The sequence below is a fragment of the Amaranthus tricolor genome, chromosome 4, assembly GCF_026212465.1.
Source record: "Amaranthus tricolor cultivar Red isolate AtriRed21 chromosome 4, ASM2621246v1, whole genome shotgun sequence".
Lineage (NCBI taxonomy): Eukaryota > Viridiplantae > Streptophyta > Magnoliopsida > Caryophyllales > Amaranthaceae > Amaranthus > Amaranthus tricolor.
Window position 1 is genome coordinate 14,603,302 of NC_080050.1, and position 22,500 is coordinate 14,625,801.

A 22,500-nucleotide genomic window follows, 5' to 3' on the forward strand; every position below is an offset into this window, starting at 1 on the left:
CTGATTCCAATACACTGATAAGGGATGTATGGATTCTCGAGAAGAGAGAATAGAGCGATCGAGATATGATCCCGAATTTGAGGCACAGAGATCGAGATATCCAGTTAGCAAAGAGAGTCATGAAAATCTCTCACATTCAACTATGACTTTCAGTATTGCTCTTTACTCTAATGATGTGCCTAAAAATGTTAAAGAAGCTCTTCATGATTCAAAGTGAAAAAAGATAATGGAGGAAGAAATATCTGCCCTCAAGAAATAAAACATGGGGGAAGTGTCAACTTCCAAAAGGAAAGAAAACTGTGGGGTGTAGATGGGTATTCACAATCAAGTATTATGCAGATGGTTCCATTGAACGCTACAAAGCTCGACTTGTGGCCAAAGGCTACACACAGACTTATGGAGTAGACTACTCTGAAACTTTCTCTGCAATGGCCAAGATTGATGCAATCCATGTTCTGTTCTCAGTTGCTGCAACTAAAGATTCGCCTCTTCATCAATTTGAGGTGAAAATTTCCTTTCTACATGGTGAAATCGAGGAAGATGTTTATATGAAAGCACCTCCTCGCTTCTCAAAAGAGTACATTCTAGGAGAAGGATGCAGGCTCAGAAAAAAGCTCTATACGGGCTGACACAATCTCTAAGTATGGTTTGGAAGGTTTACTACAGCTATGAAGAAGTTTGGCTCTGAGCAAAGTAACTCCAACCACACTCTATTTCTCAAGAAGAGAAGGGATCGAATCGCATGCTTGATTATCTATGTTGATGATATGGTGTTCACTGGAATGATGCAGAGGAGATTTGTGATTTGAAGAAGAAACTATCCCTAGAGTTTGATATGAAAGATTTGGGCAAACTTAAGTATTCCCTTGGCATCTTCTGAGATCAAAAAAATAAAGGGAATCTTTAGTAGTCAGAGGAGTATATTCTTAATCTTTTGACAGAGACTTGCATGCGTGACTGTAAACCAACTGAAACTCCTATCATAGCTAATCATCAGCTCCAGATGATTGAAAGGGCAAAACCAGCAAACATTGATTGATGTCGAAGAATAGTGGGGAAACTCATACACCTCTCACATACAAGACCAGTCATTATTGCGTATGTTGTGGGTGTAGTAAGCAGATTCATGCATATGCCTTAGATACAACATATGACAGTCATGATGAGAATTCTAAAGTATTTAAACGGTACTAGTAGTATAGGACTTCTATTCGAAAAAATAATAATCTAGATCTTCTAGCCTATACGGATGCAGATTGGGCAGGAGATAGAGATGATAGAAAGTCTACTTCTGGATACTTTACTCTAGTAGGGGGTATTCTTGTCACTTGAAAAAGCAAGAAGAAAAAAGTTGTAGTTCTCTCAAATGCTAAATCTGAATTTCGAGGAACTGCCAAGGGTAATAAGGGAACTACTTCCCCACTAAAGGGGGCATCCAACCTTTATTGTGATAACAAAGCAGCATTCAGCAAACCTGAGAATCCAGATAAGCATGATCGAACCAAACATGTTGAGATTGATCGTCATTTCATAAAGGAAAAACTCGAGAAGAAATTTATTAGCCTTCCTTTTGTTCGCTCAAACGATCAGTTGGTAAATATCCTCACAAAGGCCATAGCATCTGAAGCATTTGATAATGCAATATGCAAGTTAGGTCTCGGTGAACCATACGACCTAATTTGGGGGGAATGTAGGAAATAAGAATATTTCCTAATATTTAGGGAATGTTATTATTCTGTAAATAATAGTTTGCCATATTCAGCTTTCATTTCAGTATATATACATGGTGTAATACTTAGTTAAACTTAATACAAAATCAGCATTCACTAGCAAAACACATTATTTTCCGCATTCTTATTATCTTCATATAAGGCCATGACAATGTATTATATAATCCCACTGTGGTGCACTCGTGTGGACACGGAACACCCATGGGCTCGAGCCCACAAACCCATGGATCAAGAGCTTTGACTTGCACATACACTTGATGAGGTCTATAATTTCTCAAAACCATATGGTAGTAGAAAGATTAGCTCACCCAATATATATGCAAGTCCACAACCCAATATTTTATCAAATTGGGATCTTATCTCATATGTGAAGTATTTTCAAATGTCCTAATTCCAGAACCACTATTTTATCAAAGTCCACAATCCACTATTTTATCAAAATGGAAATAAATCTATTTTCTGTAAAAGGAAGGTTTTTTTTTTTTTTGGAAAGAGGAAGATTAAGCGTTATTCTTGATATGGTTATTTTTTGGGAAATTGGTACAGTTGGGGTGAGGTCTAGGTCTTCAGAAATTGAAATCAGTGGGGTAGAGAGTGAAGGCCTAGGCATGAAATCTGATTATTTTATTTATGGGCCCCTTATTGGTGTAGGCCCTAGACATGGGCACCCCTTGCCTACCCGTAGGGTTGGCTTTGTCTACAGACATGAAAGCATAACTAACATTCAGAACTTCAGTACATGAGTTGTCCACAAGATTTGCATGCATATCATATACGTCTCCTAAGTTGAGCACCTTCCGTAACTAAAACGTTTTCACGAACAAAGACGTTCTGTACAATTGTTTTGTAAACTCTATATCCTGCTTTAAGCATTGCTCTTTCCTCAAATGAATCTGCCCAAAACAAAGCCATTAAAAACAGTGAATCGAGCCATCAGACCACAAGGAAACCTTCACTGATCTATCATGTAAATTATGTTAAAAGTTAGTTACTACTTACTAGGACAAATATTTTAACTAGAAGTACCAATGTCAGATTGTCCACAGCTACGTATGGAAGCTTAACACTTCATTTAAGACCCAAAATAAGATAAGAATCCAACACTTTGACAGTTGGACACGTATCCATGTCCGGCAATATGCCAAGTGTAAGCACCATATCAAACAACTTAATGTAACTACTCTTATCGTCTTTAGAACAAGTAACTCGATCAACAAAACACATGTACAAATGCAGTTCAGTACATGGCAAACTACACACCAAAATCTAATCACGGATGAGATCACGTTATAGTATATCTTGCAATAGTACCTCTAGTTACTGAAGTTTTAACATCATATCCTAGTTATTTATTGCAACATCATCAGTCAATAGAAGTTTGAAGAGGCTTTACCGTTTGGTCAATCTAATGTACATCATGCCAGGTATGCTTAAACTGCCTCAGTGTTATTATCATGCAAGCTTCCTTCCAAAAACTGTAACTTAATAAATTAATACCTGGAAAAAAGAAAAAGTAAAACGAAAAAAATAGTTAAATATGAAATGTGCAATCAAACAAAACACAGAGCAACCAAATAATCTCAACTGATTCCATACTTAAATGAATCCAGGAAAAGACCCAACACAAGTCCAGCTTTCCAGTAATTGAACAAAATAATGATGTTTTTGCTCCTATCAAGCAGAGGTACTGAAGATTTGTACATAAGAGCCCCAATAGCTTCCACCACAGCCACAGCCACACCAGCAGACAGAATGTCCCAGTCGCCTGTTTGGCCAATCACCGTAGCAAAAGCAGTAGCACAATAAAATCCAACCAAGAAAAAAAGAAACTTTTTAGGAAGATCCTTCCGTAAAGCTCGAAACCTAGCAGTTAACCCGAGCTGGAAAGTTCGTATTGCTTTCAGCAATCGAGTTCTTCCGTCACCACTGCCAGTTGGACGGTCAAATCCTGCACCATCTGCACTGCTCCTTAATGACCAGTCCATTTTCCTACAAAGAAAGTTCTTTCATCAGGTAAAACACAATGGCAGCGATAACTTAACAATGCTCAAGTTTTTGGACTGCTATCGACAACTCGAAATTCAGCAGGTACTTTAGCTTAAAATTGACTCGTCGGATCTTTTAGCTACTCCTGCATCTCTTAGAGTATGCCTAGTGATTGCAAACAGCTCTCAAAAATATAAAACAAGAAGCACTCAAAAAGCATAGAGGAGTTTGCCTGTCTACAATATGACATATAAAAAGGGGTCAAACAAATATATAAGCTAAATATACCATTAGACACTCATTTTCGATATCCCAATTCATTAAATACCTCTCCATCCCCAAAGTATTATTCATCAATCGCCTGAAGAGCTTATACAGTCCTTATTGACTACTACAATAGCTCTTCACAATTTCTTTGAAAATGGGAATACGTTACCAGGAAAAATAGGAAAATAGTTGGAAACAATTGACATCCAATCATAGAGTAAAAACAAGGTCACATCGCATCGGCTGCATGGTAAAGGTTTTCAAAACAAACAAATCGCTATTTCTCGCATTGTAAAGGTGTAAAAAACGCATTTTGGACTGTATCAAGGGATATCTTATGATTCGACCGATATTTAGGCGTTACGATAACCACATCACTCTCGTTGCTGCATCACCATTCTGTTACCACGATCGCGACCATTACCGCATTTTTACACTAGATTATCAAACACACAGTGCAAAAACAAGGTCGCGTCACATTGCGTCGGCTGCATTGTAAAAGGTTTTAAATAAATGAACCAATACTTCCCGTGTTGTAAAGGTGTAAAAAAATCGTGTTTTGGGTCGTATCAACAGATACCTCATATTTTTGACTGAGTTTTGGTGTTACGATAACTACATTAATTTTGTTACCGCATCATCATTTTGTTACCGTAATCGCAACCGTTACCACGTTTGTGCACAATGGTCCAATGAGTTTATTAATTTATTTACTTCTATCATAACTAACGATTAATATATAGTGCTATACTTCTATAATGCAAAGGAAAACTAAAGTATATTCTATGTAAGCTAAAATACTTCTACTTAGAATCGTCAAATTTCGACCCGACTTGAAACTTGACTCGGACTAGATCAAAACTTTGACCAATACCTTAAGTTTAGGAGGCATGAGGCGCAAAAAGTCCTTTTTCCGAGGCGCAAAACGAAGGCGCGTGATTTTGGCATGCGAGGCACACAATTTTGCTAAAACGCTCCTAAATCAATTTTAAAACATATTTAATACATAAAAGTTTAAACGACATGAAATTCATATTATAACAACACATAAGAGTGAGAGTTCCTCTTTGCTATACCTTTAGCTTAGGGTGAGAGTTCCCCTAACTAATCTGATCATACAAAAAAATATACCAAAAAAACGTGTGACCCCTTTAATTTATCATTTTGTAACAAGGTTTCTCATCTTGTTTACACATCACCGATATTAATCTCAATCGAAACTTAGTGCCTACGGAAGTTTTGGGTCATAGAGTCTTGGGCGAGACTCGGTTAATCTCAATTGAGATTATATAGTCTCAGGTGAGACAATCTTAAATTCAAACAAAGCTTAACATTTGAGGAAGGCAGTGGCTTGTCGTGTTTTAGTATCAGGCGAGACTTGTGCTTAGTTTGAGTCAAGACTTCCCAAAGTTTGGCTGTGGGAACTTGTTTCAACGGTCGCTTCGATTTGTTTTCTAAACCCTAATTATTCTTTGTAAAGGTGGTTTACTTTATAAACACCTCCAATACTTAGGTTTAGGGTCAAGAGGAGAGGATTAAATCTAGAGAGTCATAAATTAAGAGTTTTAGTGAGCAGAACTTCTTAGTCACCTTGAATCTGTTCTCCTTACATAGCAAAAGTTTCTTCTTGGTGTTTGGTGGATGTAACCATCACATTAATAGTGAAACGCTAAATTTTGGGTGAACGATTATGTTGTCCGCACAAGAATTGGCATCAAGAGCACATGTTTCGACATTGTTATGTTTTTTAAGGAAAAAATGGTTAAAGATTCAACAACTAGAATTGAGATATTTATTGGCAAGAACAGTTCTAGACTACACATATAAAGATAAATGCTTTGCTAAAGTAGCAGGAAACTTGGCATCCCCTAAAAGTGCGACTTCTACTTTGGGATTGACTGAGGGACAATTGGAGACGATGTAGAAAAAGGCACGCTCTACCAATTGGCTTACTCTTGATGATCATATCATCACGGAGTTTGTTGATCAGGTTACAACCACAAAGTTATGGTTGAAATTGAAGTCATATATATCAAAATCTTTAACCAAGAAAATACTTCTGAAACAACGGTTATTTAGCCTCTCGGGTCCATTAAGATAACATCTATTAAAAATTAACTCTATTTTGTTAAGCCTGTGTAACTTAAATGTTAGGATAAATGATCAGGATGTTGCTTTGATTCTACTTGTTTCTTTACCGTCAACTTATGAAAATTTTGTTTAGTCCTTTGTGTTGGGTATAGATTCATTAACTCTAGAACAAGTGAAGGCAACACTTCATACTAGGAAATTGCGTCAAAAGCCTACAGGTGATAATGGAGAAAATTCGGATACTGTGGGCCAATGAAATTTGGAGGGCTACAAATTGTCTTGAACTTGTGCATGCTAAATTGTGTGGTGGCCAATGAACTTTGAATCACTTGGTGGAAGTTTCACAAATGATTAGTCATTTTAATTGGGTGTATTTCTTAAAATACTAATCAGAAACCTTTCATGTTTTTGAAATAATTCAAGGCATTTGTCGAGAATCAAAGTGGCAAAAAGATGAAAGTATTTTGCATTGATAGAGGCCGTGAATCTTTTGCCAGTGAATTTATCACCTTTTTTGTAGAAAAGGGAATTCGTAGGGATCTCACAACACCCTACCCTCCAGATCAAAAAGGTGGCGTTGATCGGACGAACATAACAGTGGTCGAAATGGAGCGCAATCCACTGAAAGCAAAAGGGAAGACCGCTTACTTTTAGGGAACACATGTCAACCTCTTGAACATATCGCCGCCAAAGGCCATGCTAAACTGAACACCTCTTGAAGCATGGAATAGTAAGAAGCCTATAGTAAGCCACTTAAGAGTCTTTGGTTGTAGAGCATATGCTTTGGTTAATTCTCCTTCAAAGTTTGATTAAAAAGAAACTGAAAAAAAATTCACTTTTGCCGATTATAGTCATCAATCCAAAGCATATTGCTTGTATAGCCCAATCAGTGGCAAAGTGATTATTAACAGAAGCGGAGAAATGAGCAAGGCGCTAGCACAAAAGCACAAGTTTCTGTAAATTTTGTCCCTGCAAGTTCATCAACAACAATCTTAGAACATGTTGCTTCATCACATGATGGCACCACCACCAACAACGCTTCTGGTTTATAATTATCATCACCTTCACCAGAAGAAGTTCTTAAGGAGTCTCCATTCATGCCACAATGAAGATAAAAAGAACCAAGAAACCAAATCCTAAATATGCTGACACTTTTTCGTTTGCATTGATTGCATTTGATCTAGCAAATTATGAAGAGGCGGCAGAACAAGTTAGGTGGCAGGGGGCTATGATGGAAGAGATACATGCCATTGAAAGAAACTCAACATGGGAGTTAGTTTGTGCCTTAGATTAAAAAAATATTATTGGGTTGAAGTGGGTTTTCCACACCACATATAATGTTGATTGGAGCATCCAGAAGAAAAAGGCTCGACTCGTGGCCAAGTTATTCTCAACGGCAAGGAGTTGACTTCAAAGAGACTTTCTCTTTGGTTGCTAGATTTGAAACAGTAAGTTTATTCCTTACAACAGCAGCTGAGTTCCAAATGCCTATATTTCAAATTGATGTGAACTTCGCATTTTTAAATGGAGACTTAAAAGAAGAGGTTTATGTTACTCAACCCGAGGTTTTTGTTTCACACGAGAATGAAGTTAAGGCTTTTTAGCTCAAGAAAACTCTTTATGGGTTGAAGCAAGCACCTCGTGCTTATTACAAATTGATCATTCTTTTCACTGTAACATGTTCTAAAAAGGGAAAATGAGCCAACTTCTATATGAACAAGTAATAATTTTCTTGTGGTTTGTCTCAATGTTGATGATATGATCTACATGGGATCATCTCAATCCATAACTGATGATTTTAAGTCTAGTATGATAAGACGATTTGAAATGACTAATTTGGATTTGTTGAAGTATTTCTTGGGTTTAGTGGTGATACAGGGGAACGAAGATGTGTTCTTGAGTCAAGATAAGTTTGCTAGTGAATGTCTAAAAAAAAATTCACATGACTAACTGTGAAGTTTCTACAACTCATGAATATAAATGAAAAGCTCCAACATCACAATGACACCGAACATGTTTATGGCAAGGAGTATTGTAGGAGGCTTGAACTATCTTACACATACTAGGCCGGATATTGCAATCCTCGTAAGTGTTGTGTCAAGGTATATGCATAACCCGACAAAGCAACACCTTGGTTCAGTAAAGCGAGCGAATACTTTGCTATATAGCTTGAATAGTGAAGTATGGGATATGGTATACGAAAGCACCTGACTATAAGCGGGTTGAGTTTAGTGATAATGATTGGACAGGATGTATAGATGATCGTAAGAGTACCTCTGGTCAGATTTTTAGCCTTGGTTCTGGGGTTGTAACATGGAGTTCAAAAAAGTAAGAGATACAAACTTTATCATCCTCTGAAGTTGATTATGTAGCAACTTCAGCAACAAGAAAGCACTGTGTCTCTGAAAATAGCTTGGAGATTTTCTTATTTAAGCAAGAGCAAGTAACAATCATCCACTGTGACAATAGGTCAGCAATTAAAATGGCAAAAAATCTTGCATTTTATGGTCGAACAAAACATATAGATGTAAAATATCACTTCCTTCGTAATTTAGTAGCTGATGAGAAGATTATACAGAGGTATTGTAGTACAAATTAACACAACAGATATTCATACAAAGTCCCTTGCACAAGCTATGCATGATTTCTTTGTATCTTGTTTAGGAGTTGGTAACTTTGAATCAAGGAAGAGTGTTAACTAATTAATTCAAAGTACTGATAGTTGTAATTTAGGAAGTCAATCAAGATGTCAAAGGTGGTAGCATAATAGTAGTTAGTAGTTGACAACATAGGGTTGTAATTCCTTATGTTTAGGTTACTTTGTTTTGTTTATCTTTGGCTCTTTAAATTTACTATGTTGTTTAATCAAGAACAACTGAAGAGGTATCTTTGGCTATTTAAAGCTACTGTGTTGTTTCAATCAAGTAAAAAAAAACTGAAGTTACCTTTGCTTGCATATTATAATATTATCTAACATTATGCCAAAAAGCTCCAATATAACCAAAAAGAAAAAAAAAAAAAAAAAAAAAAAAAAAAAAAAAAAAGCAAAGCCGCAAAGGTATCATATTTCATCCCATAGGGTGACTTTATACAAATCAGAAGTAACAGTGAAATTAATGATAACTTACTTGCAACCATCAGTCACATTGTGCTCTTTAACTTGAATGAAAGAAAGCCCAACATAATACACATCGCCATGAGAAAACCCCATTTTCTGAAGTGAAGCAATAACACTTTTTATTGAAAACCTAGAATTCGAAGTCCTTGTGGACGAAGATATCACATTCCTTGGACATTGATGGAATCTTGTTCCAAATCCCAGTATCATAGAGACTAGTAAAGCTCAACATCAACTCTACAATGTACATTCACAAACTTATCAGTGTTTGTAGAGTAAATCCTAGACAAATTTTAAAGCTCCCAAGCTGTTCATCATCACTCATCATTATAGCATTCTAATTTCATCAAAATTTTCAAATAACATTCATATACAGTGAGGTGGCCTGATTAAAAGTTGAGCTATCAAGGGCATATTTGAGGCAAAGTAGTTGTGAGTTAGCTGTAAGTACAAATGTACTTGTTAGATATATTTGGTAGTCTAATAAAAATTAATAATGTTCAGCAATTCCAAAATAATTTGTTAAGAAAACTATAATGTTTCGGCTCATTAAACCACTAACTTTTACTTAAACCGCTATGCCGAACATGCCCCAAATTGAGGGACTCAATTATCAGTTACAGGATTAAATAACAATTCATCGAGCAAAAAAATTCTCGACAATTGTTTAAAAATCTAACACAAATGAACAAAGCATGCACAACTTAATCAACGACTCAAACTTTATCATCTATAAAAATTATCCACATTCGTATTTCCATCTCCTATTTACTGGTTTTGCAAACCATATATATGAATTTGCGCAAGTGTAAATTGATGTTTACAAATTCTCCTTACATTAGGGATTCAATTGTTAATTTATTGGTATAAACAAACAACATTTCAACCATTAAAATGAGAGTAACCGAGTATTGAAATAGAACCAAAAAGAACAAATTATTTAGGTAGTAGAAGTAACCAAAAATGAAACATTGATCATCTTTTAAAAATAGTAGTCCCATTTCCATCTCTAAGCAAAATCTCACAAGCAAGAACAGCATAATAATGCAGATAGACTAAACAAATTATAGAAAAATAGGTGCTTACCGATCAAAAATCAATCAGAAGTCCCGACTCAGTAAAGGAATGCAAGAAGCAATTTTCAATCTTTATCATTGATATGATATCAACACATTTTCTTATCCTTCTTAATTTTCAGCAATAGTAATGTTATTTGGAGGAAAATATAGCAAGAAAATTAAACTGGAGATTGAGTGATTTGATTAAACGGCTGTTACATACTCATGGATTATTGGAGGAGAGAGATTTGAGTCGAAGATGAAGTCTACCAGACACTGTTGATGACAAGGGAAAGAGTATGAACGACGTTGGAAGCCTACGCAATCGATGCTTTGTTGGGGGTTGTAATAATTTTGGGAAATTTTTTGTCCTGATCCTTAATTTTTAGCTTTTTCAAGAATCTACTCCTAGAATATTGCAAATTAAACAATTAATTCCCACTTTGCTTGAAATGGGAAATTATTTCCCACATTACCATCCACGTAGGATAGGTGTGAGAAATTTTTTCTTTTTTTTTAATATAACCGCTAAATGAAATGGCGGTTTTGTTTAGGGATCTGAACTAAACCGCTAGTTGAAATGGCGTTTTGTGGATTTTTTTTTAAATAGTAAATCGCCACTTGAAGTGGCGGTTTTGTAGCAGCATAAAACAGCAGCTTCGACATTTCTTCACTGCATTTCATTTTGCTCTTCTTCCTTCTTGCTGCTGGTATAACCCTAAAAAAAATTTCTTCACTCTCATTTACTTCAAATTTATAATTCCTCTTATTCAACTAAACTAATCAACTACATTCCCTTCTTCTCCTTGTGTACTAGTTCATTTTCATCCTCATTTAAGGTATGAATAAAATCCTAATTATTTTCAATATGCAAATTGTTTTTTTGTTCATTATTGTTTTGTATTGAAGTTATAAAAACGTTAATTATTTGTTACATTTTATTGTTTTCATCATTTAAGCTTACATTTTACACATTTGTAGTTGAATTTTAGGATTTGTTTTGTATGCATGTAAAGTGTTTGATATTTTTAGCTTTTATATTTGAAATGAACCTTATAATAAGTGTTCTAATACCTTAGTATCACAAATTCTTGTATTCAAATTTACACTTTCCGTTATAGTGTATTGGGGTGAGGAAGTCATGATATTGGTTGCAAATTGGTAGCAAATTGGTGGGGAAATCACATGAAAGATCATTATCCCGTTGAAAAACATGTTGAATTGGTTGCAAATTTGGATAATACGAGGGAAGTCATGATATTTTCATGATTATTATAACACTTATGTATGTAACAGCGATCATGGCGATGCCGGGCCCAGTTGATCCATCAGTGCTTACGCTTCAGGCGACACACAGGAGCGTAGCTGCGTGGGAGGGCTCTACTGCTCAATTAGTTACTCGTCAACACTACCAGGCGAGTACATTACAGTGGGAGGTGGATGACAGGGTATTAGAGGTAATCGAACTAGGTGGTTTCAGATACATTCATAGGTTGTTGGGTGGGGGCTTAGAGCTCGATCGAGCTCTTATCACTGCATTGGTGGAGAGGTGGAGGCCGGAGACTCATACCTTCCACCTCACAGTTGGCGAGGCAACGATCACATTGCAAGATGTGGCAGTTATAATGGGACTGCCCATCGAAGGTCAAGCAGTGATAGGCCATGGAGAGGGAAATTGGGCAGCATTAGTTCATGAGCTACTAGGGGTTTGGCCTGAAATCCCCCAAGACCCCACACAGCCAAAGATCATCGTTGGATCGTCATTGAAGCTGACTTGGCTCCGAGAGCATTTTAGCGCGCTGGAGGATGACGCGAATGATATGACGGTTGATAGACATGCGCGAGCTTACATCTTGTACCTGTTTGGATGCATCTTGTTTCCAGACAAGAGCGGCGACTCGGTACAGTTGATCTATCTCCCTCTACTGGGAGACTTGGATCGCATAGATGAGTACAGTTGGGGAAGTGCTACCCTAGTGTATCTGTATCGTAACTTATGTTGAGCATCTCGTAAGGGTGCCAAGGACATTGGTGGCTGCTTGATGTTGTTACAGATATGGTCATGGGAGCACATTCATATAGGGAGACCAATTATTCGGACAATTCGACCCGATGGACAACATGATCAGGAAGACGACGCGGATGATTTTGAACCGGTGTTAGGGTCACAACATCGGCGCGGGATGGATCCTTTAGCAGTAAGGTAGAAACACTCAACTCACTAATCAAATTCATAATTGCACTTTTTTATGATACGTCAAAATGTTAAACAATGTTCATTTGTTTGCAGCTGGCTTCGCGTATATCTTTCGAGATCCCACTCCCCACATACTCTCGTCTACTACAGAGACGCACTTGATCGACAACGGGACGAGCAGGTTATTAACATTTACTATTTGTATTAGTTATTAATAAATTATATATATTACTGAGCATATTGATTTCTATTACAGATGACATGGCAGCCTTACACAGCGGCTAAGATGGACGCTCTACCGCACATATGTACATCGGGCCACGAGATTTGGAGATCGCGTTGTCCACTTATTTGCTTTGGCATTGTCGAGCTACATCTTCCATATCGTGTGATGCGTCAATTCGGTTTGGAGCAGGTTATTCCGCATGCTTGTGACACCCAACCTCAACTAATGTCAGTCTTTTAACAACATAATGATAACATATAGGCTGAGCGCATCCGATCGGTGCTCATACAGTGCAATGACACGATTCAAGGGGCCGCTACATCGCAAGTTGATGTGGGGTATCGGTTATGTTCTCAGATCCTAGGCTCCATCAACGCATCATTGACCGATGCATTGAATCAGGCGGGGTATGAGTACCTCATACCGACTCCACCCGTCATTGGCGTGGTAGATGACACATTCCACACTCCTTCTCCAAGGAGTTCAGCCCATAGAGGTAGCTCTTCTGGAGGATCCAGTTCTCGGTCCACATGAGGTCGCCAGCGTTCATCTACTCGAGGTCGGTCTTCCAGATCGCCATCGTCATCCGGTACTATGTCGCCATTCGTTCCCCCAACTTCCATCACCACTCTTCCTCCACATCCATCGCCTCCGCAAAGGATCATCACATATCAGCGTGCTAGTCAACGACGAGCTCCTGCTCTTAATGTCATTGCGGAGGTTGACGAGTTCACACCATTATCATCCATTGGTGCGCAAAACAAAAGGGGTCGGGGGTTGTAGTTTAACAAACTTCGTATATTCTTATATGACTTGAACTTCTTGTATGACTTTCCATAATTGTAATATATCTTTGCATTATTTTCATAATTAATTTTTTCAAATCAAGCCGGTTCGTAATTGATTATTATGGAATAGATGGTATTGAACTAGTTTATTGCATATTGCGTTCACTATTTTAAAAATGAAAGAAAAAAAAATTCAGGCCACAAGCAAACCACCACATGAAGTGGCGGTTTACCAGGGACCAAACCGCCACTTGAGATGGCGGTTTGCCTTGACCAAACCGCCACTTCATGTGGCGGTTTGGTGCTTAAGGCAAACCGCCATCTCAAGTGGCGGTTTTGTCTTAAAAATTAAAAAAAAAATTTCCACATGGACGATATTGTGGGAAATACTTTCCCACATAATGCAAAGTGGGAATTATTTTTTTTTAGCCATAATATGGGAAAAGATTCCTTTTTCAAAAATGTTAATTTATGATGTGGTGATCTTTAATTTTTAACTTTTTTTATAGGATGGATGAAATGTTAAGTTTTTTGTTAAATTAAGTATTTATTTCGACTGAATTTTAAAATATGTGGTTAATTAGGGTGATTATGACGTTTGTTTTTTAAAATAAAATGTTAATATGTTGGGTAAAAATAGCCTAAAGTTAACAAAAAAAACTTTCTTTTTGTCTACCACGTGGAAAAGTTGGAATGTCAAGGTCACCACGGGGATTAATAAAAATGTGTCTAACACATGAAAAAGCTGAAACTTTAGGATTACCACATGAAATTTCTCTTAAATTTTTATTCAAAGTAATCTAAAATATTCCTCATATCCCTCTTAATTTGTACCTTTTTTCTCATTTTAACTTGTCCTAGGGCTTTATACCCTTTTTCTTTTTTTGGAATAATCTCACTTTCTTTCATTTTTTCTTATTCACAAATTTATTATTATCCCTCTTCATCTTAACAACACATTTATATCCACTTGTTACTTGTCTTATTCCCCAACTCAATTACTCTTTCTATTAAATTTCTCCCAAAATATGTTGACTGCATTCTCATAGGAACGAAAGGAATCATGATAAATCTCTAAGTCCTTGACAACATATATTAAATAAATTTTAAAATAGGGATATTCTACATGGTAGGCCCGAACTATTGCAAAAATCAGTGGTAGCAATTCTTAAAAAAATTTCCACAAAATATCACTCTACCTTTGAACATTGAGCTACAGTAACATTATGAAGAAAAAATGTTTATTTTTCCGTTATATTGTGAAATTATCATTTTACCCTTGTATTATTTCATTTAAACCTTCCTCTTCCATTCATCTTCTTCTTTCTCAACTAGGGGAAAGGACAAAAGAGCACCAATTTCACAACAACAAAATAATAAAAGTATCATGATTGAAAAAGACATTTAGTGTAGCAAATTTTTCTCACATGATGGCAATCACCAAAATGTTGCTCTCTCATGACCAAGGAGAGGAAATCGTTGTCATCCCCATTATATTTGAAGTAATATAATGTTTGCAATATATTTTCTTTTAAATTATTTTTTCTAACATGGAAAAAATTTATCTTTTAATATAATATAAGGCCACATTAAAATACATTGCAAAAATAATTAGGGACTTCAAAATCTTTGCTCCGCCCCTGTTGACAAGCCCAGGTTAATACAGCTTTGGATAGCACAAGATTTTGTTCAATTACCTTTAGACGATCCAAATCAAAGTTACGAAGATACTGCCGAGAATCACTTTATGGAATTCAATGTTGGTTTGAGTGATTTAAATTTCCATTTTGCAAGTTGCAACTCACCACAATGCATACATCTCTAATCTTTCTCCTTTCCCCTATTTATATGAAAATAAAGCCATCAAAATTGGTGCTCTTCTATCCTTTCCCCTAGTTGAGGAAGAAGAAGATGGATGGAAGAGGAAGGGTTTAAATGAAATAACACAAGGGTAAAATGATAATTTCACAATATAACAGAATACAAATCCTTTTCCTTCATAATGTTACTATAGCTCAATGTTCAAAAGTACAGTGCTATTTTGTGGGAATTTTTTTATGAATTCCTATCATTGGCATTTTGCAATAGTTCATGCCTATCATGTAGAATGTCTCATTAATTTACTATAGCTAATTTACTATAAGTCAATTTACTACAGTCCATTATATTCCTCTCAAGAAGGCATTAAATACGAAAAACAGTGGAGCCAAAGAAAAGCATGTATGATTGTGATGTAGAGATGGAATGACTAATCTTACTAATTTGCTAATTTAAACCCAATAATAGCTTTAGCCAAAGATCCTAGTTGTTAACTGTACGAGGGATTGTTCATTGATAGGCATTTGGGTTTGTACGAGGGATTGTTCGGGAAATAATTTGGATGCAAATAAATAAATGAATTGGGAGAGCTTTTGGGTCCATAGATTTAAGCCAAGTCGTCTTTATTCTAAGAAAGGCCAAAAGTCAACTCGTTTTGCTTTGTGGTGAAAAGTGTTTTGCACAGAGGTTTAAGCCGATCCAACTTTTCTAGGAGGCCTAGGAGACCTAAAAAATGTCGAGTCTGTTTCATGTGATAGGCACGTTTTTCTCTTTCTCTAATTTTGCTTCATTTATCACATGTATGACTTATATGAAGAGGTATGCATTATAAATATCTTATTACAAAATAATTAGTCTTTTGAAAAAAAAGACATTCATTAATTATGCCTTCTCTCTTTGTTGAGGAAGAATGGGATGAATGGAAGAGGAAGGGTTTAAATGAAATTACAAAAGGGTAAAATGATAATTTCAAAACATAACGGAAAAACAAACGTTTTTCTTTCATAATGTTGCTATAGCTCAGTGTTCAATAGTAAAGTGCTATTTTGTGGAAATTTCTTTAAGAACTGCTATCACGGACCTTTTGCAATAGTTCGTGCCTAACATGCAGAATATCCCTTTAAAATATTACGGATATTTGCTATATGTTTAATATATGTAAGTTTTTATAAGGTACGTTGATAAAATGATTAGGAAGAACCAATGTTGTGAGAAGATTGATGGAAAAACATAGAAAGCAGAAGAAGGATTGCGTATGGTGTTCATCGATTTGGAGAAAGTGTATGATAGCTTCCACAAGGCTTCATTTGGGGGGGATAACCTTAAGGCTAGATGTATTTTACAAAGGTACATTGAGGCTATATAGGATATGTATGATAGAGTATCAACTAACATTCAAACATTGGTGGAAATAACAGTCTTTCCCAGTTTAAGTAGGCCTACATTAGGGATCGACATTAAGTCTTTCATTTTTACGCTCATTGTAGAAGAGATTTCTAAATCGATCTAGGAGACTGTACTTTGGTGCATGTTATTTGTTGATCATATCATGTTGGTAGCGGAAACTAAGGAGGCAGTTAATATTAAATTGGAAGAGTGGAGGGCAGTTTTAATAGGTAAAGGGTTGTGCATAAGTCGTATGATGACAAAATATTTGCGATGCTACTTTAATGGGACATCGCTGATAGGGGAGCCAAAGGTGACTATTGGTGATGAAGTTGCTGAAAATACGACCAAATTTAAATATTTGGGATCAATTATTTAAAATAATTATGAGATTGATGGAGATGTCACTCATTGAATACAAGGGGGTTAGTTCAAGTAGCGAGTAGCCATCAGGGTACTATATGATAGGAAGTTTCCAAATAGGTTAATAGGTAAATTTTACCGCGTTGGAATAAGGCCGTCTTTGTTGTATGGGATAGAATGCTGGCCATAAAGAAGACTTTTGAACATAAATTAGAAGTTATAGAAATGCATATGTTAAGGTGGATATGCAGTAACACAAGGATGGATAGAATCAAGAACCTTGGGTTCAAAGAGAAAATAGGAGTCGCCCCTATTTCTGCAAAAATGCTTGAAAATAGTTAAGATGGTTGGGCACATACAGAAAAAGAACTTTTGACACTCCCGTGAGGAGGATCAAAAGAATCATAGTGGAGGGTAAGAAAAGTCGAGGAAGGACTAGGAGAACGTGAGAAGAACAAATAAAAAATGACTTGCATGACCTACACCTCTTTGAGGACCTGACTAGGGATACAGGTAGTTGGAGGCGCCTTATTCATGTCTTAGACTACTGATACTCTTGCGCTTACCAGTTGGTGTTCTTGTTTTTTCCTTTGTCTTTTTACATATCATTCTTTTAATTTGTTTTTACCTAGTTATTTTTATTTATTTATATGTATTTTATTTATTTTTATGTTTTTAACTACTGAGATAATTTGCAATGATTCATCTGTGGATCTTTCTAGAGCCATGATAACTGGCTCTTAGCGTTGTTAACTAAAGGCCAAGCTACGCAAACAACATTTATAAACACCCTAGACACTACACATAGTATAGTAGTAGAAGGGGATTGAACCACAAGGACAAGAGTTGCAAGACTCTAGACTTAATGTGGAGAGGTTATATGGGTCAAACGTTGTTTAAACTAAACTACCAGCAATAATAACAAAACAAGAATAAAAGCGATAATAAGCAATGGAAGACAAACGGGGATGGATTAGATCCACCCTAGGAAGGTTGATATGAACTCATGATAAGCTAGGTCAAGGGAAATCACACAACAATCGATTAAGACAATCTAGATGATGAGAGGAAGTTTGTTACTCTATAAATCACACGAACAATCCATAATCGCCCTATATCTCCTAAAGAGTGGCAGGACAAGATTCACATCGAATATCAATCAACTAATCATCAACAATCTCAAACCCTAATTCAACACATGAAGAATAAGACTAATCCAATGGTTTCACCAAACCAAACCCCTAAGAAAACTACTTACTCATACTAAAACTAACTAGGGCAAATGTAATAAACAAAAGCATGATTGAAAGCATAAAGAACTTAAGAGAAACCAACAAGAAGCAATAAAAGAAAGCAATAAATGATAAAAATGGTAATATTGAAGAACAACGAAAGTAGTAAATGTAACCAAAAGCAATAACTACTCTACCAAGTGCAATGAGAGCAAGGAAAGCATTAAATGAAGGTATTGAATGACATAAAAGCAGTAAAGGGAAATAAAATTGACATAAACCAAATGCTTGAATGAAAGAAAACTTGAATCCAAATACAATACTTGAAATGTAAAGGAAAGCCTTAAAGGAAAGCGTTAAATATACACTATGGCATAATTGAAATGAAAGAAATAAAGAGTTGATGTTTTTAAGTTGAGGGAATGAACTCTCAAAGTAGGCATAGGGTTTATATACAGAAATAAGGCTATTTATAGTCCTAAAACATAAGGCAAAGAAACCCTAAAAATAGCCGACGAAATAAGGCCTGCGAAGAAAACAAATCACATTCTGCAGGGTCCATTCGGCCAAACGGACCTTTTATTAGCCGAAGGAGAGTTTAATCGACTAATTGGGTCTTGATTCGCCATTTTCAAAAAATTTAGAGCATTAGCTTGGGTAAGGCTGGCAAAAGCTGACCCGACCTGCTAACCTGATCTGAAACCGACCCGAAATTAGCGGGTTTGGGTTTAGATTTTTGACCCAATTAATTAAATGGGTCAACCCGACTTGATCTGTTTATTAAATGGGTTAGGTTCAGGTTGAATATTTAAAACCGAAAAAAACCTGTTTAACCCATTTATTAAATGGGTCAATCAGGTCAGGTCGACCCATATTAACCCATTTAATAACCCATTGAAATTTTCAGATTTTCTTAAATAAAGACTAAAGAGTAACTCATTGACTGAAAGTGAAAATCAATGCGGCAAAGACCAAAGACCAAAGATTAAAAGCGGTAAACCCTAATTGCTAAACATTTCCCATTTTCCCGATTTCCGCCTCCATTCGTCACTTCCTCTTCTCTCTTTTGTGCGATTCAGACCTTCTCCTTCCTCTTCTCTCCGGCAGCTTCTTCTGTTCTCCTTCATCTTCTCTGCGGCACCAAGGTAAGTATTATTAACACATAAAAGTCCGATTTTTCTGTTTTTTTATCGATTTTATTGTTTTTAGATTTGGATTGTGTTCGATTTTTTTGTGTTTGATTTTGATGTTCATTGCTGGAACTGATTTTCTCTTTTAATTCTTGGTTCGTGTTCGTGTTCGCGTTTGCTGGAACTGATGTTCATTGTTTTTTTTTTCATTTTTCTGTTTCATTTTTATCGATTTTTTTGATTTTTTTGATTTTTCTGTTTGTGTAAACAGTTTACTCCATTTTTCTTTATGTTTTTTGTATTTCTCCTGGTGGAGGTTAATCTGTTTGTGTTCCTTCTTCGTGTTAGCTGGAAGCCTGGAACTGATGTTCATTGTTTTTTTTTCATTTTTCTGTTTCATTTTTATCGTTTTTTTTTTATTTTTTTGATTTTTCTGTTTGTGTAAACAGTTTACTCCATTTTTCTTCATGTTCTTTGTATTTCTTTTGGTGGAGGTTAATCTGTTTGTGTTCCTTCTTCGTGTTTGCTGGAAGCCTGGAACTGATGTTCATTGTTTTTTTTCCATTTTTCTGTTTCATTTTTATCGTTTTTTTTTATTTTTTTGATTTTTCTGTTTGTGTAAACAGTTTACTCCATTTTTCTTTATGTTTTTTGTATTTCTTCTGGTGGAGGTTAATCTGTTTGTGTTCCTTCTTCGTGTTTGTTGGAAGCCTGGAACTAATGTTCATTGTTTTTTTTTTTCATTTTTCTGTTTCATTTTTATCGTTTTTTTTTATTTTTTTGATTTTTCTGTTTGTGTTATGTAAATGTTTACTCCATTTTTCTTTATGTTTTGCAAGATTCATATGTTCTGGGCTTGTTGCTTCATCGGATTCATATGTTCTGTTTGTGTTATGTTGCTTTTGATAATCTTTTGGATTCATAAGTGTTTTTTGTATTTCTTCTGGTGGAGGTTAATCTGTTTGTGTTAATACTGTGTTCTGGTAATCTGTTTGTGTTAGGTAATGGATACTATTGAATCTAAACATGTTCAAGTTGACTCAGAAGAAGATCTGGTGGAGGTTAAAAGTAGTGACACAAAAAATAATAATGATCTTAAGAACAAAGGTAACAAAACAATTCATATAACTGGCAAGAATTTTAAACGACAACGTAGACTTACATCTGGTGTGTGGGTGAACTTTGAATTTGTGGATGAAACTGATGAAGATGGAAATTTGTTATGTAAATGTAAAAAATGTGAAAAAACGTTTAGGACAGATAGTAAAATGGGGACAAGAAATTTAATTCTTCATGTAAAAAATTGTAAAATGAGGACATTTCGTGATGTTGGTCAAATGATATTGGAGAATTCCACTGCTGGTTTAGCAAATAAATTGCTTGTATTTGATGTTGCTATTTTTCTTGAACTATTAGCTCTTGCAATTGTAAGACATGATCTCCCTTTCCAATTTGTTGAATATGAAGGGATTAGAAGATTATTTAGTTATTTGAATCCTACGACTAAAACAATTTCACGTAATACATCTAAGTCTGATGTAGTTAAGATGTATGAAAGGGAGAAGGAGAATTTGAAGTTTTTGTTAGGTTCAAGTAGTAGTAGAATTTGCCTTACTTCTGATTGTTGGAGTTCAATAACCTCAGATGGATATATCACTTTAACTGCACATTATGTTGATGATAATTGGGTCTTAAAAAAGAAGTTGTTGAATTTTTGTTTTATGCCTCCTCCTCATACGGGAGTTCATTTAAGTGATCATGTGTGTTCCTTGTTGAAAGAATGGGGTATTTTGCTAAAGATTTTTAGCATTACTCTTGATAATGCGGCTTCAAATGATGTGTTTGCGGATTGTCTTAAGGGGGAGCTTGAATTGTTATGTGCAGGAGAATTTTTCCATGTGAGGTGTTGTGCACATATCATGAACTTAGTAGTTCAAGATGGATTGAAAGAAATTGATGATGCTGTGATTAAGGTGAGAGAATGTGTGAAATATTGTAAGGGATCACAAGCTAGAAAACAACGTTTCTTAAGTTGTATTGAGCATGTAGGCCTTCAAAGCTCTAAGGGTTTAAAACAAGATGTCATAACACGATGGAATTCCACATATTTAATGCTTGAAAGTGCATTGTATTACAAGAAAGCTTTAATTCATTTTCAGAAAGTTGATGCAAACTATACTCATTGTCCTACTGCGGAAGAATGGGCTAAAATTGAAAAAATTTTCAAGTTTTTTAAAGTTTTTTATGAAGCTACTCTTGCTTTTTCTGGGACTAGATATCCTACTGCTAACTTATACTTTCCTAATGTGTTGAGGGTAAGATTGCTTTTAAAAAGTGAGATGGAGAGTACGGATGGTTTTATGAAGAAAATGGCTTGTAAGATGTATGAAAAATTTGGAAAATATTGGAGTGATTTTAGCATTATTATGGTGTGTTAGATCCTAGGTTTAAGCTTCAATTTGTTTAATGGAGCTTCAAAAAAGTTTATTGAGATGGTGTTGATTATGAGGAATAAGTGGCTAAGGTGAGGGAGAAAATACAATAAATTTATAATATTTATGCTCTTAAACTATCTGCAACTTCTCCAAGACAAAAATATGGAAGTTTACATGTTGAAAATATTGAAGATGCTACCGATGAGTTTATGACCGTAAGTTTATGATTTTTTTCCATAATTATATAAGTTTTTTGTTTGTTTCTTTACCTTTTATAGATTTGATGTAAATGCTTGTTTTATAGGACTTTGATAGTTTCTCTAGTGAGCATAGTACCGTGAGTATGAAATCTGATTTGGAGATGTATTTTGAGGAGAAACTAGTGCCTCGTTCAGTTAATCTTGATATTCTTGCGCATTGAAAGACAAATGTATCTCGTTATCCGGTACTTTCTTTAATGGCTAGAGATATTCTTGCCATTCCTATATCTACCGTGGTTTCCGAATCTGCCTTTAGGATTGGTGGACGGGTACTTGATTGCTATCGAAGTGCTTTGAAGCCAAATATTGTCCAAGCTGTTGTTTGTCTAAAGGATTGGACATTTGAAGGAGGTAATTTTCTATACACTAATATGTCTAAGTTAATATTGGTTTTGGTTAGTTGCTTTTATTGGTG

The 22,500-nt window shown here is 35.6% G+C and overlaps 2 protein-coding genes across 4 annotated transcripts in view; one reads left to right on the top strand and one right to left on the bottom strand.

The window, feature by feature from the left end:
- Window positions 1-13,525, top strand: part of LOC130811440 (protein MAIN-LIKE 1-like) — a 21,860-nt gene extending 8,335 nt beyond the window's left edge. For both annotated transcript variants that reach the window (XM_057677766.1, XM_057677767.1), the window contains exons 2-4: window positions 11,547-12,453; window positions 12,541-12,628; window positions 12,704-13,525. In XM_057677766.1, coding sequence (XP_057533749.1) covers window positions 11,552-12,253 — 702 coding nt within the window. In that variant the 5' untranslated portion in view covers window positions 11,547-11,551 and the 3' untranslated portion in view covers window positions 12,254-12,453; window positions 12,541-12,628; window positions 12,704-13,525. The remainder of the gene's footprint in view (window positions 1-11,546; window positions 12,454-12,540; window positions 12,629-12,703) is intronic.
- LOC130811441 (ycf20-like protein) lies at window positions 1,316-10,622 on the bottom strand. Of its 2 annotated transcripts, XR_009041168.1 has the most exons (5): window positions 10,279-10,622; window positions 9,203-9,429; window positions 3,327-3,719; window positions 3,124-3,227; window positions 1,323-2,623 (listed from the first exon to the last, which is right to left on the bottom strand). XR_009041168.1 is itself a non-coding variant. In XM_057677768.1 (4 exons), the coding sequence occupies exons 2-4, from the start codon at window positions 9,400-9,402 to the stop codon at window positions 3,221-3,223; spliced, it is 600 nt and encodes a 199-aa protein (XP_057533751.1). In that variant the 5' UTR covers window positions 9,403-9,429; window positions 10,279-10,622; the 3' UTR covers window positions 1,316-3,220. The 2 variants fall into 2 exon arrangements, 1 of the variants encoding a protein (XP_057533751.1); XM_057677768.1 differs by having other exon boundaries at window positions 1,316-3,227.
- Window positions 13,526-22,500: the final 8,975 nt, after the last annotated feature.

Bases quoted from the DNA above. Each gene is read 5' to 3' on its own strand.
- LOC130811441 (XM_057677768.1), bottom strand. From the start codon at position 9,402: ATGATACTGGGATTTGGAACAAGATTCCATCAATGTCCAAGGAATGTG. The intron at 3,720-9,202 runs GTAAGTTATCAT...CTTTCTTTGTAG, and splicing joins AATGTGACTGATGGTTGCAA to GAAAATGGACTGGTCATTAA.